The 14282-nt window shown below is 47.7% G+C and overlaps 1 protein-coding gene across 4 annotated transcripts in view; it reads right to left on the reverse strand.

Moving 5' to 3' along the window:
- Positions 1-6348: 6348 nt before the first annotated feature.
- DICER1 (dicer 1, ribonuclease III) overlaps positions 6349-14282 on the reverse strand; it is a 67077-nt gene continuing 59143 nt past the window's right edge. For all 4 annotated transcript variants that reach the window (XM_053927658.2, XM_053927660.2, XM_053927659.2 and 1 more), the window contains 4 exons: positions 13926-14194; positions 11418-11580; positions 11247-11322; positions 6349-10894 (listed from right to left, as the gene is read on the reverse strand). In XM_053927658.2, coding sequence (XP_053783633.1) covers positions 10729-10894; positions 11247-11322; positions 11418-11580; positions 13926-14194 — 674 coding nt within the window. In that variant the 3' untranslated portion in view covers positions 6349-10728. The remainder of the gene's footprint in view (positions 10895-11246; positions 11323-11417; positions 11581-13925; positions 14195-14282) is intronic.

Here is a 14282-nt window from a genome sequence, read left to right on the forward strand (position 1 = left end):
TGCTACAGCAAGAACGTCCACTCACCCCTCAAACCCGTCAGTAAACATTCCCTTAATCCTCCAGCCTTTTTCTACTGTGCCCAGGTCAGTCCTTTACTGGGGCGGGGGGGCACTGGACCGAAACTCCTTGGTTACAGGTACACAATTGTCCCCACCTAAACGTGAGGCGCTGTGTCTTCAGTCTCCCTGCGTATCTTTACTCATCTCTAAAGTGGAAACGCCAGTAGTACTGACTCTTCTATGACACTCAGCGGACGTGGTCAGAGCAGTAGGGACTCAGTAAACGTTTCTTCCCGTTGTTTAAACGTGGCCACAGCGCTCTACCTGTCACTCGATTACACTGCCCTGTCTCACTGTCTTCCTAGCAAGTATCATTCCCTAAAATTATCAGGTTTATTTAACGTTCGTTTCCCCAGCCCCCCTCCAACCCCCCCTCCTCCACCACTGGATGGTGAGACTGTCCGTCGGACTGGTTCCTACTGACCCCACAGCACCCGGGGGGCCCAGCCACAGTCAATGCTGGATTATGTTTGTGGATGAATGCATACATGTTGAGCAAAAAGGTCATGAACGTGACCTTGGCCTCTAGGAACTCACAGTCTTGACCAGCCATGATTCAAATCTCTCTATGTCTGCATTCACAAATTAAATTTGTGGCTTTTGTCAGTAGATCCCGTGAGCCCACTCCTTCACTGTATAGACAAGGAGACCAAGAGGCCAGAGGTGGTGGATGGATCGAGGCTACCTTTGGGTGCAGGGGCCCGGCCCCAGCGGACTGGCTCCTTCCAGCATCCCTGGCACAGGAGGGTTAAACTTGAGTGGCCCTGGGGGCATGTCTGCCGCTCCAGAATCCAGCTGCCTAAAAATGCTCACACCACTAGTTGACAGTACCTCCCCTTTGTCAACAAAACTGGTTTGAGTGAGTTTTAGTTCTGGAAAGCCTAGATGGTCTATTTATAAACATGACCTCAAGTTGGAATTCTGGCTTGTTAAGAGGACTGATTCAGCCCTTTATTCCTAAATAGGTAAATATAAGCAAAAATAACTACCCACCCAACAAAACCCGAAGTGGCCTTATACTCTTAAAAGAACTTACAGCCCAAACACACTTTCCCATAAAAGCAACTTGCGTCCCACGGTGTCTGCTCACACGCAAGCCTGAGCTCCCAACGCGACAAAACTGAGAGCACAGTGCCCCGTCTCGTGGGGAGCCACGCGGGCTGTCGTCTCCCTTGTCTTCACAAAAGCGGCGCGCACGCTTTGGCAGTACCCATGTACCACGGTGGCCCACTGCGACCTCACAGCAAAGGCTCAGAGCTGCAACTAGAGAATGCTGCCTGCCTCCTCGGGAACCCCTTCCTCACCTAGGCCAGCTCCCGTCCCACCCCTACTAGCTGCTGTGGGAATGCATTTTGGACTGAGCACATCCATGTTTGATACAGCTCATCTTGTCCCCAAAAGCACCCGTGACAACGAGTGTACAGATGACGTAACAGGAGGAAGGGAAATTAGGAAGGAAGGAGCTAAAACAAGCACAGGATTTTATTTCCAGGAAACAACCACCCTTTGCTGTGGCTGCGGCCGGTCCTCCCCACCTGGGTCCCCTCGGATGCAACTGCCGGTAACGAGGGCAAGAACTTCACGTACATGCTGCTCTGTCCCCTGGATTTCAAAGGTGCTTAATAAATATTTAAGTGAATAGATGAACTAGACATCTGCTAGGAATCTGGCTCCAAGTTGCCCAGCAGTCAAAGCAAACAAGGACAAGATCAGCTGCAAGATTCACAATGTCGGTTCAAACCCAATCTCCAGGCAACGCACGGGCTCTGGGATCTTCCAGATGTTTCTCTGCTGGGTCTCCAACCCTACCTGTAGCAACGGTGTCAGACTGGCCGGCCGTCACCCAAGACTATGACACACATTCAGGAGGGACCCGGGTCCCATTCCCCTTGGTGGTAGAAAGCAGAGACACCCTTTACTCTGCTAGAAGCCACCCCCTGCCCTCACCCCTTCCCCCCTGACCCTTTGCTTCCACTGACTCCTGAAGAGCCACCCACGTCTGCACAGAGGGCAGCGCAGCAGCACTTGGGACCCGGAACGTGGAGGGGTGTGTTTAGAACAGTCCTTTGCACCCCAGCAGCTTGGGGACAGGCAGGTGGTGAAATGTGCTGGGAGAAGAGATTGGGCCTGTGGTGGGGACCTGGGCCGAGGGCGGGGCTGGGTACCGGAAGGAGGTTGCTGGGGACTTCAGCATCCAGGTAGCTCTGCGGGGAAGGGTGGTGTTACTTGAGTAAATGTGTCCTAAGGGCATTTGGGCAGAGGTGACAGCACCCAGAAAGGCCTCCCTACAAACCACAGCCTTGGGGTCACTGGGAAGACAACAGCCTTCGACCCTTTGAGGGAGGCCAGCTCCATGTGTCACAACCTGCTCTGGGACTGCCAGGGTCTAGCACCTGGACACACCCCAAACCCGTTTTGACGTAAAACATTTTAGTGGCTTTACTTTATGAGTCTTCATTGCAAGCCCAGTTCAGCCAGGACCACAGGACCTAGCTCACTTGCCATGAACGGGGAGCCAGAGTGGCCCAGGAATTGGAGAGCCTTAGCATCCCCTTCCAGTCCACCAACTACAGGGACCGCTGGTCAGCTTCCCACGTGACCTCGGGCGGGCCGGCTGACAGACCCGTCAGGCTGAGCTCCCATCACCTCCAGGGATGTGGCTCGCCATCTGCCCAGGACCCTGGGTAGGGCACGTCTTCAGGTCTGCTGCCCAGATGCTGGTGCCACAAGGCCTACTGTGAGGGCCTGTGGTTGGACCCGTTTGGGAGAGCAGCGCTCTCCACGAGCCCCAAGGCACCGTCCAGAGCCTGAGAAGGCCCGCAAACGGCCCCTCTGACTGTTTAACCGCGACGTCCAAACTTAGGTAACCACGGTCCCCCTTTCTGCTGGATCACATGTGTTTAACACCCCTGGAAACTGCTGCAGTGGGGGAGGGTGGGAAGTCTTACAAGTGAAGGGCAATGTTCAAAGCAAAAACAGACGGGGGGCACCATCCAGGCTAATATGCAGCTCATCAAAAATGATTTCCAAAAAAGTCAGAAAAAATGTTCAAGGTAAACACAGCACCCAGTAACCCTTCACCGTCTACTTTAGACTCCTAGTTAGACCCTCAGTTGTGCTCACACCAACCGCTGCCACCCTCCCCCAACCACCGGGCAAAACTGCACATGGTCACAGGGTCAGAAAACATCCCCCACCCAGGGCAAAGTGCCGCCAGGGGCCGCGCTTCTGCTGTGAGGCTGTGTGTGTGTGTGTGTGTGTGTGTGTGAGAGAGAGAGAGACAGACAGACAGACAGACAGACACTGGAACTGAAGCCCCGGCTCCACTACAGTCCGGTGACAATTACAGTGACACCTCACAGCACAACGGGAGTGGCTTTACTGAGGGTGGTTTGCATTCTCAAAATACTGGGAATGCAAGCGCAGGTGGGAAAAAGCAAGAGGTCCAAGCAGAGGCTGGCTTCTTGGCTGGGCGTCATCTAAAACGGGGAAGCGATGGTTTTTCTCCCCGAGGCTGGCCTCCCGCGCAGCCCTTCAGTGGCCACTGGGCAGGTCTAGTTGCTCAGGCTACTGTGAGTCGCGCAGCAGGGTAATAATAATAGCAGGTCCCGAACCTGGCTCTCTAACGAAGGTCTCTCTTCCTCATTTGAAGGAAACGAGCTAGCAGGTCACCTTCAAAACAAAGGAAAAGAAATCCCGAGACTGCTGCCTGCCCTGCTCCCGAGTCAGCCTCTGGCTTCCTTCTCCACAGGAGATACATGTAACACATGCGTACAGCCCCATTTCTTAACGCCCCTTTCATCTCAAAAGACCCACTGAGTTAGAGTTACTGAGTGATGGGTAAACATTTCTTGACTTAGGCAGACATGGGTTCAAGGCCCTGACTCATTACTGTGATGTCATTCAAGTAACTTCACTTCTCTGTGCCTTATTGTCCCCATCTGTAAAATGGGGGTCGTGGTAACAATCAGCATTAAGTGATGGGCTCCTCGTGTGTAGGGTTCTTCGCCCAGCGTCTTACAGGAACTCTCCCTGATCCTAACGACTGCTCCTCATGCTGCAGGCCAGGGCGTGGGGCTGAGAGGGCGTAATGAACTTGCCCCAAGCAATGGTGCTGGGATCCAGGTGGTCTGCCTGCAGTTCTCAGGTTCAATCTCTGCGCTTTAATTTCCCTCCAAAAGGAGCCATTTTTGGTGCTGTGGTGAGGAGGAAATGGCATAAAACCGCCAAACTGCCACACAGCCCGGGCACCTGGCGTGTGTTCGACACCTTCACTATTGTAGGCCCAGCCGAGGTCGGCGGGTTTTGCAATTCAGAATTTTCAAGAGAGAATTTTCAAGGGAGTAAAAAGATAATCCACAGACTGGGGAAAAAAATCTAGTTCGGGTTTATTATCCAGAATATATAAAGAACTCCTAAAACTCAACAACAAAAAATAAACAATCCAATTCAAAAATGGACAAAGGACTTCAATACGTGTTTCTCTGAATATATATTAAGGGCCAACAAACACCTGGAAAAAAATGCTCAACATCCAAATCAAAACCACAGTAAGATACCAGCTCATGCCATTAGCACAGCTATTATCAAAAACAGCATCAACAAGAAAACAAGTGTCGGTGAGGAGGAGGAGGGACTGAACCCCTTGTGCGCTGCTGGCGGCAATGGCAAATGGTGCAGCCGCGGCGTTAACCTGTGTGGTGGTTTCTCAAAATGTTAAGTGTGGCACTGCCAATGACGTAGTAACCGCACGCACTAACCGCACGCACTTCTGGATGCGTACACTGAGGAACTGAAGGCGGGGATTGGGTGTGAGCACCCCGGTGTTCACAGCAGCACCATTCACACAGCCCAGTGGTGGCAGCCGCCCAGCATCAGCAGATGAATGGACAAAGTCTGTAAGATACCACTCAGCCTCAGACAGGAATTTGTGACATGGCACAACAGGCACGGGCCTTGAGGATTCACTTCCTGTGCTGAGTGATAAAAAGGCCAGACCCCAGAAGACATATACTGTCTGATTCCAGTAGAGGAAGGACCTAGAACAGTCAGACTCAGAGGCAGAAAGTGGAATGGTGGTTGCCAGGGGCTGAGGGCGAAGGGAAGGGAAGCTCGTGTTTACCGGGGAGTTTCAGTTTGAGATAAAGTGCTGGAAATGGACGGTGGGGGCGGTCACGTAACAATGTTAATGAACTTTGCGCCACTAAAGTATACACTAAAACATGGCTAAAATGTTAAGTTTCCTGTTCTACCACAGGAAGAAACAAAAAGATGGAAGAGGGGTTCACGCCACGCCTGGCAGACAGGCTGGGAAGCCCGCTCCTGGCCCGCACACCCACGTAGGGGCTCCCCCAGCTCCGAGTGTTGTCCAGAAACCACAGCCTGGCCCACAGCTGCGCCAGCGGAGTCGGCGTCTACCGTTCCATGTAAACGTGCACTATGGTTATGGAGCTGCACAAAGAAAAAATGTTCCCTTCCATCTGGATTCTTTTCACGCACATCACGATCTGCAAACTGATACGCCTGGCCTGGCTGTATGCTCTCTGCTGGCCAAGGGGCGCAGTCGAGAGGTGGCAGGAAGGAGCTGTGGCCGAGGCTTGGCCTTCGCTATCCAACGGATTCTGGGCGGTAACACCAACACATGCAGGCGTGTAGCGCTTAACCCAATTCCTCAGGACAGAAATGCATGCACTTTTTCTCCTTCAGTTAGAGAAGTGAAAGGGAGGGGAAAGGAAGGAATTAATTTAAGCTCTTACAAAGGAAAACTAAAATCTTTTTCTTGTTCTAAGAAACTTACATTTACCATCTTGTTCCTACAGCCAAGTCATTTCTATTAGTGCTTAGTTTACTGCGGTTACAGAAAGGTTGGGTCAAAGCTTGAAATAATAAAATTCTTTCTTAACCAACAATTTGGAAGTGGGTCCTGCAAGCCTGGAAGCTGAACACTCTGTGCACTTGATTTCAGAATAACCAAATTCTCTTAAGGAATGTGTCAAATCTATCATAAGTAACCAAGGGCTGGAACGCATCAGTCGGTGGGGCAGAACGGCAGAAAAACACACTGGGATTATTTAAATCTTGAGAAGAAAAAGACAATTGTTCCTGTGCAACTCTACAAGTAGATGTGAAGCAGAACTTGGTAAACAAAATTTCATCACATTAAAATACGCATTTTCATATGACCATGGAATTAAAACATTTTAAAGATCATTTCTGCTACGACTACTTGAGGTATCACCCACTCGAGCCGATCAAACTGAGCAAAGAAAAAGATGAGAGGACACGGAGTGAACATGAACAGACCATAGCTTTATTGGAGATTTACTCGGCTACAATTATTTAAAAGAAAACAAAAACGAAAGGTAATTGACCCATAAGGTGCAGACTGCAAATTTCTGCAGCATGATTACCGTATGAATGAGTTCCATCATGTTCCTTAGAAACATATGCAGCATGTAATGGTAAATATTTTGTTGTCAAATTATATGTGAGTTTTACTTGATTTTAGTCATTTTCCTTCCCTCTATTTACAGCAGCAAAGCCAGAAATGTTATTTCCTGTTCACCTTCGCAGTTTTGCTGTCACCTGCCGCCGCAGTGAATTCTGAACACGTCTACAAAATTTAAATTGTCTGTGGTTGATGTCCAAATAAAAAGAGACTGGAAAAAAAAGCAATTAATGATTAAAATATATTTACAAGTTAGTTTCGCAAGATCGTGGTCACTGCCAGTGGAAAATACAATAGTCTCAATGCAAATCCCCTAGACGGGCCACTGGCATCTCCAACAACTTTTAAAATCACTTTAATATTCTTGATCTTCAACACATCTCGAAAACTTTTCATGTCCAATATAAAATAAAGACATTTATTAGGAAGTAATTAAATTCCTGAAAGGTAATCAGTGGCTGAAAGAGCACGCCTAGCTGAATGTGACGGGAGGGACCGTGCAGGTCCCGGACACGACAAGGACTTCTCTGCGGAGAACACAGGCCGGTGAGGGACTCAACCTCGTTTCAGACGCAGTTTAAATACGAACACCAAGGTGTCAGTTTGGTGGCTTAAATTTTGTGTAAAAGAATTAGATACTCCAACAGAGCAAGATATGACTGTAAAACCCACTGGGCCTCAAGACTGAACCGCGGTGGGCCTGGGCTCTGACTGCTCTCTGCCCTGCGCAGCCGCCGTCTGACCTCGGGTAACGACTGCAGGAGCTGACTGCTCGGTGAGTAATCGTGTTCACGAACTGAACCAGCGGGACCAAAGGAGCCTCAAGTCTCTTGCGATTTAGGCAGGGTAATTTGAGTCTTTCTGAGGGTAAGCTATTATTAAGAAAATAAAAATATTAGTATTTTAAAAGGTAATTACAGGAGTGTTAGAGGTCACTCTAAATTTAATCACTTCACATAAGGTAAAAGAAAAAAGTAACAAACATTTTAAAAACATAACTAAGAGTTCAGTTAACAAATCTTTGTCATACTTTCACAAACAGTAAAAATGCCACAGACAAAAATGGTCTATTTAAGTTGTGCAAGGATGTGACACATTGCAGGCATTACAATGATCTTCCTCGGATTCGGTAAATCAAAACAGCAGCGAGGCCAAACCCCGTTTTTCCTCTCCGTGAAGCCTGTTTCCTTGAACTGAGGTAAAGCTCGGTACCAAGTGCACGCTCATCTGTGCCACGCGAACGGAAGGGGAGGCTGTGACAACACGAAATGCAGCATCGTGAGGACTGCGGAAGGTACATTACAGAGGAAGCTAAGAGCGTCTACAATGCAGGTCCAGGCTGACTAGCCTCCACACAGCCACCGTGAGGAATCTCTGTAGTTGCTTTTCAAGACGGGCTGCGCCGGCCCTTTACAGGGGTGCCGGCCGCACGAGGACACCCCCGCGGGTGGGGCTTCCGTGGTACATTCAGTCGCACGTCGCAGTCACAGGACAAAGGGATAACACACACAGTTGCAAAGTGGGGCAACACAGAGTGATTTTCTTTCCCTTAATTAATGGACACAAAACATTTCAACAAGCTAAACTGGGGAAATCGTTACAGCATTAAAGTCAGCAGCACAAAAGCATTCATAACCATCTCATAGATCTAACTCATAGCTTTTCATTTTTAACCTAGTAACCAGGGGATCATAGGGTGCTTCAAAGTGTGAGTCACAAATTAAAATCAGCTACTTTTCTCCAGCAAAGAGAGAGACAGAGACAGAGAGAGAGAGGGAGAGAGAGAAAGGGAGAGAGAGAAGGGGCGGAGAGAGAAAAGAGAAAGAAATAGCTTAGGTTCGCTGTTGATAAAACATTTTGAATGGTAGTGGGAAATTTGAACCCCTGAGAATGTATGACCTAATCATATCGAAGTCTGAACTTTTTAGTACTAAAAAAAAATACTCTTCTTAAGGTTACAAAATATATTGAGGCATTTTTCTCCCAATGGGAATTGTAAGTGTGGAACGATCTGGTTTGGGTGCCAGGAGGCGAGAGAATCCCTTGACACTGGGATCAGTGCATTGGGCACAACGCACGGCCCGAGCCCCTGGCAGCAGGTAGTTTACAAATTACTCAGAGATCTGTGATGTGACTTCATCACAAATCACCCTCGTAAGTAAAATTCACACCCAGCCTTACTTGTTCATTGTACGAGCTTACAGTTATATTATTCAAGAATTGCTTAGTTTTAACTTGCCAGGAGATCTTACGTTGAGATTTTTTTTTAAAAAAAAGAAAAAAAAGAAATCTATGTTGCCAAATCAGAATTCAGTATTTTAAAAATAAGTCCACCCAAATTAATTTGCTCAAAAACTCAATAATTTAGAGCCACTGCAATGCAAGTGTAAGACTGGAGGCAACACACACCGGAGGGGCTTCGCATCCCCTGCACTCAGGTCTCCTCAGCCGGCGAGGCTGACAGTTTCTGGACGACGGGCGTGCAGATGGGCTCCCCTGGGGCGGGTGGTGCAGACAGAGCGAGGAGTACAGTATTCAGCTGCAATCTGCAATGCGAGGGCAGCACTGCGTGAAGCATCGAGTTCAGAACAGTGTGCTAGAAAATGTTAGACACCTCTGCTCAGCGTCCTTCAACTTCAAGCATAATTAACGGGGCAAACTGTGGCAAACCTCTACTGGTATGTTGGTGGGAGTGCAAGACTGACCCACAGCTTTTATAAAGGTAAATTAAGAGGTATTATAGGTACAGTGCAAAAAAAAAATTAAAACTTCAAGCATAACACATAAACATAGCACCAAACGGGGAAACGCGTGCCAAAGGAAAGAAGAACTGAGGTATTTAAGTGAAGAGTGCCTATCGGTCTAATTAAAGGAACTCAGGCAAATGCCTAAAAATGTCTTTTTTTCCTTTTCCAAAGATGGAAACAACGAGCTGGTGTATCTAAATTAACGAGCTAAATCACAGATGTATCAAAATTGCGGCAGTTTATCGCAAACATGAACTTTCACGGCGTGAAGAGCACAGCTTTGGTAGGTGAAATACACTGGCAACACTGTGAAAAGTACAGTAAGAAACTCATGTGAGAAGGTGCTGGGTCCTGCTTCTTTAAGTAAGTGACCAACGGGTTATAAAATCTGCAGCATATTTTAGGTGCGATATGTCTAAAGTTTACTTTGTTAGAGAAACAGCCTACAGGGCAAAAGTATTTGCCACAAACAATTTCCATCAGTGGAACTACCTAGTAGGAGGGTTTTTTTTTTTTTTTTTTTTAGTAAAATTGGGTATTTAGCCAAAGATCATTTTTATTATGGTGTTTTAAAAAATCCATAGGCTACAGATTCTGGTCTTTAAAATGTTTTCAGTACATGTGACAGAAACCCTAATATCCTGTTTTAACTAGAGTCACAACTCTACTAGTGAACTGTGAGCATCACGCTGTCTCAACCTCTAATGCACAACAAAATGAAGGGAATGTAAAATTAGTTTGTTCCAAAAAAGATCCGAAATTAAGGACTATTCACGAGGATATTACTTTTAAGGCAAGAACCTTTTTTATGCAAGACCTATGTGGCATGAGAAAACTAAAACTGGATTCACCAACACGCCAGCCAACGTTCACTGAAACCTGGCCCTCACCACTAAGTGCACTGGCGCCTGGGGAACGTCACCTCGCACGAGGGAGCACGGAGACAAAGACAGCACCGGCTCGCTCCCTGCTCCCTGCTCCCGCAGACCGCAGCCTCCTGCCGGCTCCCCGGCGAGGCGGGACTGGCGATACCCCACAGACTGAGGGCGGCACAAGGGCTCTAGTATCGCTCTGGGGGCTGTCTGAGGGTTCAGCTCCGCGGCCTCTTAACACTAAGCAAAGGTGACAGAAATTAAACCAAAAACAAAACAAAACAAAACACCCCAAACCTGTCAATAATTATTTTGAACACTTGCTAAATGTCATCATTAAAGCACTCTTGTGATTTAAACAAAGCAGAAGTGAGGAAAGAAGACAAGATTGTGTTTGCGCAAAAAACTAAAACTACAATTAGTTCCAAAGTTTTTATACACATGTTAAATGTTTTATTCTGTAATCTATCTTGTTATCAAACAAACTTTAAATTCTGCCTTCAATTCGTTCTGCTCAGTATCAACTTTAAAATCATCCTTTTCAATTTAAATATTTCCACCTTAATTCTGCCTTTTTCTTTTTTAATTTTAAAAAGGGGTTTCAGCTGTTGGGAACCTGAGGTTGATTAGCTTTGAGGCTTCGAAGGGCTCTTCTTGCTGCTGCAGATTTGGCGATCCTGTAACTGCGGCCAACACCTTTAAACTTCCCCTTGCCTACTACTTCCACGGTGACTCTGACCTTGCCGTCGTAAGTTCTCTCAGCCGGGCTGCAAAGAGGCCGAACAGCTTGAATTAGCAGTCAGAAGTATTTATTATGACTGTCAGTCAGCCGCGAGCGCGCCCTCCGGGCCGAGAGCCCCGCGTGCAGGCTGACGGCACAGAGGAGGCATGCACCACGGCTTACTGCACGCCCGGCAGACGGGGCTGCCGCTCCTCCTCCTAAGGCGGCATCGCTTTGTGAAAACAGAGAGACAAGTCAATCAGACTCCAAGTGGAAATTGCATGAGAGCGTGCCCCAGTGTAAATATTTTTCAGAATCATTCATTTATGGCATCTTTGAGAACTCCCCCTGCCTCGTTTTTAAGTAAGTTAATTTTTTCCATGCACATTTTTGCTCACCTAAATTTGGCGGTTTCTGGTTCCATTTCAAGCAATTCTCGCACAGGGGACCGGGGCACATTTGCAGAAAATTTTTCTATAATCGAAATGAAAGAATAATGTAAATAATACCCTTGAAGTTGTTTTTAATTCTGACTTTGCTTCTTTCGAAGGGGAGCCAACAGTACCTACCTATTAGCGGCCGCATCATAGGGTAGTACACCTGCCACACCATCTCCAGTGACATCCCGCTGTCCATGTAGATGGCACCAGCAAGTGACTCAAAAATATCTCCCATGGCCTTTGGGACTTCAATGTCCTCTTCCTTCTCTTCGTCCTCCTCAGACCTCCTAAGCTATTACAGAGAGAAAAGTGACTTGTCAGCACAAAGGCCGTTTTTAAAGGCAGTCCACGGAAGCATGTTTCTTTCCCTGGCTACGACTTTTACTACACCTGTAACAGAGGTGACAGTACCAACCGCTTACGGCACGCCTACTGTGTTGTAACAGGGTCTTCACACACAGCATTCATCCGAAACTAAAAGTGTTTTCAAACTTCTCAAGAAAAAACAAAAGAAAAAAAAAAATCCCTCCCATTTAGTATTCTACACCCAACAAAGAAAACAAGGATTATTTCTTAATAAAAACAAAAACGACTTTTAACACAAAACTAGAAATAGTCAATACATGTATTTTAAAAACTTTTCAAATTCCCTCACCATCAAAAACCTGTACATGAACGATTCTACCTCCAGTGGCTTGGCAAGGATCAGGCAGAATACTTTTGGCAGGGAGATGCCATCACTTAGAAGATATTTTCCTCCAAGCTCCTTTTTATAAAACACTTAATACATGTTCGCTACAAAACGAGTACCTGACACATAGCAGGTATTCAAGTTCACAGAATAAAAACTTACATATATTTCAAAAGCCTTTTAAAGATTCATAATTCTTTGACACAGCAATTCCATGTCTGGAAATTTCTCTGAAGGAGGTAACTGAATAAATAAGAATATTTATCACAGGTTTAGTAGAAGCCCTCATCACAAACAGTGGAAACCCCGGCCACACAGGGCTAGTGCGCACATCAGCCGACAGCTGTGCGCCGACCTGCAGCAGCTACCGAGAGCTGTCATGCCGATCGGCACCGGAAGGTCGTCCACAATGCGGGCAGTGAAAAGAAGGGTTAATCTGGCTATTTCTCAGGTTGTGTATTTGTGTAACTTTAATTTTCTTTTTGCTTATTTGTATTTTCTAAAATAAACATGAATTACTTGTGAAAGAAATAAAAAGCAGGGTGCCAGTAATTTCTAAACAGACTGTTTAGTGACACAGTTCTATGTAACATGTATAATGCCAACTGCTGGGAAAAGAAGACAGTTCTTGCTCCTAAGCAGTATTTTAAAACTTATGAAGTTTAATCATCTCCTTTTACAGATGAGGAAATTGAGGCCCAGAAAGGTAAAGAGATTTTCTTAAAATCAAATAGTAAATTAGAAAAGTAGGACCATGACATTTCCAATCAGGTTTTGCAACTTCTACACCTGTTTCTATAAACAAAGGGAAGAAAAAGAATGAACAAAAATGAACAGAACCAGTCACTTAAGAGAATTTAAATCTAATTTTAACGAATCCCTCAAACTCTAAGTTTAAAACACCCCCACAGAATGGACCGAAAGGACGCTGCTCTAATGTGCGGTGAGGGCTCCGACCCCGCTCGCGCTCGCTGCGACTGGGCTGGCCCGGCCCTCAGACCGCCGGCCTGGCTGGTGTCCGTGGGGGGACACTGCCAGCGGGGCTCCCCCGCCCACAGACTCTCTCCTGTTACAGCTGACGGCCTTCCTGCACAGGATCCATCCCGCACGCACGACTGCCTGCCGGCCCGTGGTGACCCCCCAACACTGAGGCCCTTCACTTCTCACAGGAAGTCAAGAAAACGCACTCAATGCCCAACAATGGTTTGGTGCTATTAAAAAAAGGGAAGGTGCAAATCAAAGAAAGAACAATTCAAACAGCTACCAGAGGAATTTATGAATGAATTCCTTAACCTCTTACAAGAAACCCAGGAAAATAAAAACAAAGGAACCAGCAGGGGAAGGACGAGAGCGTTCTCCTGGGCGCACGGGTGTGCAGGTGGACGGCAGTGAGCGCTTAGGGGCGCTGGAATCATCTAAGCAACGCCCTTTCAGACAAAACTGCTCAACAGCCCACAAACACATTAGAGTTAGCTCCATCACCAGAGAACCTTTGGCTGAACTTCCAGTAGGAGCCTCTCAAACTCCAATGGTTACAAATGTAGAGGCTTGGTTTTTAACTGAGACCCTCTCACTCCCGCAGAACACGTATTTGTGCTGCTCACCTGAGATGTGAGCAAATACCCTGATCCACTCGGAGCAGCAAGGCAGAGCAGGTAAACACCGCGGAGCCTGCCCTGGGTTGCGGCTACCGTGGGGTGGGGGCTGCCCTTCTCTGCCAGCGCGAATGGAGCCGGGAAAGGTACAATCTCTGACTGCTCTGGTCAGCCGTCCCCCTGTCCCCCTGCCCCAGTGCGGGCGGCCAAGTTTAGAAGGTGCCCTGCAGGCTCTGGCGCAGTCCCAGTTCTCCCCGGGAATGTGCAGATGCAGCCAGAGCGCTGAAACTACCGAGAGCCCAGACGTCTGGCTGATACTCGGATTTGAACACACTCCCCAGCAGCACTGACCTCGGAATCCATCCCCTGCATCTCGTTCTTCTCGAGCTGGAACTGCACAAAGTCATCGATGACATGGAAGAGCTCCGGGGACACCGCCTTGAAGTACTTGTGGTAGTCGTACTTCACGGCCAGCGATGCGAAGATGGTGTTGTTGACCAGCGCGGAGCGCAGGTCGGTCAGGACCCCCGGGGAGTGCTGCCGCGGGTCTTCGTAAAGGTGCTTGGTTATGAGGTAGTCCAAAATCGCATCTCCCAGGAACTCCAAGCGCTGGTAACAATCTGAGGGAGGAGCCAAAGGGGAGCCGTGAGCCTGGGCAGAACATCCCCATGGGTTCCAGAGTAACTGACAAAGGCCTGACCCCAGGGC

The sequence above is a fragment of the Desmodus rotundus genome, chromosome 7 (assembly GCF_022682495.2).
Source record: "Desmodus rotundus isolate HL8 chromosome 7, HLdesRot8A.1, whole genome shotgun sequence".
NCBI classification, from domain to species: Eukaryota; Metazoa; Chordata; class Mammalia; order Chiroptera; family Phyllostomidae; genus Desmodus; species Desmodus rotundus.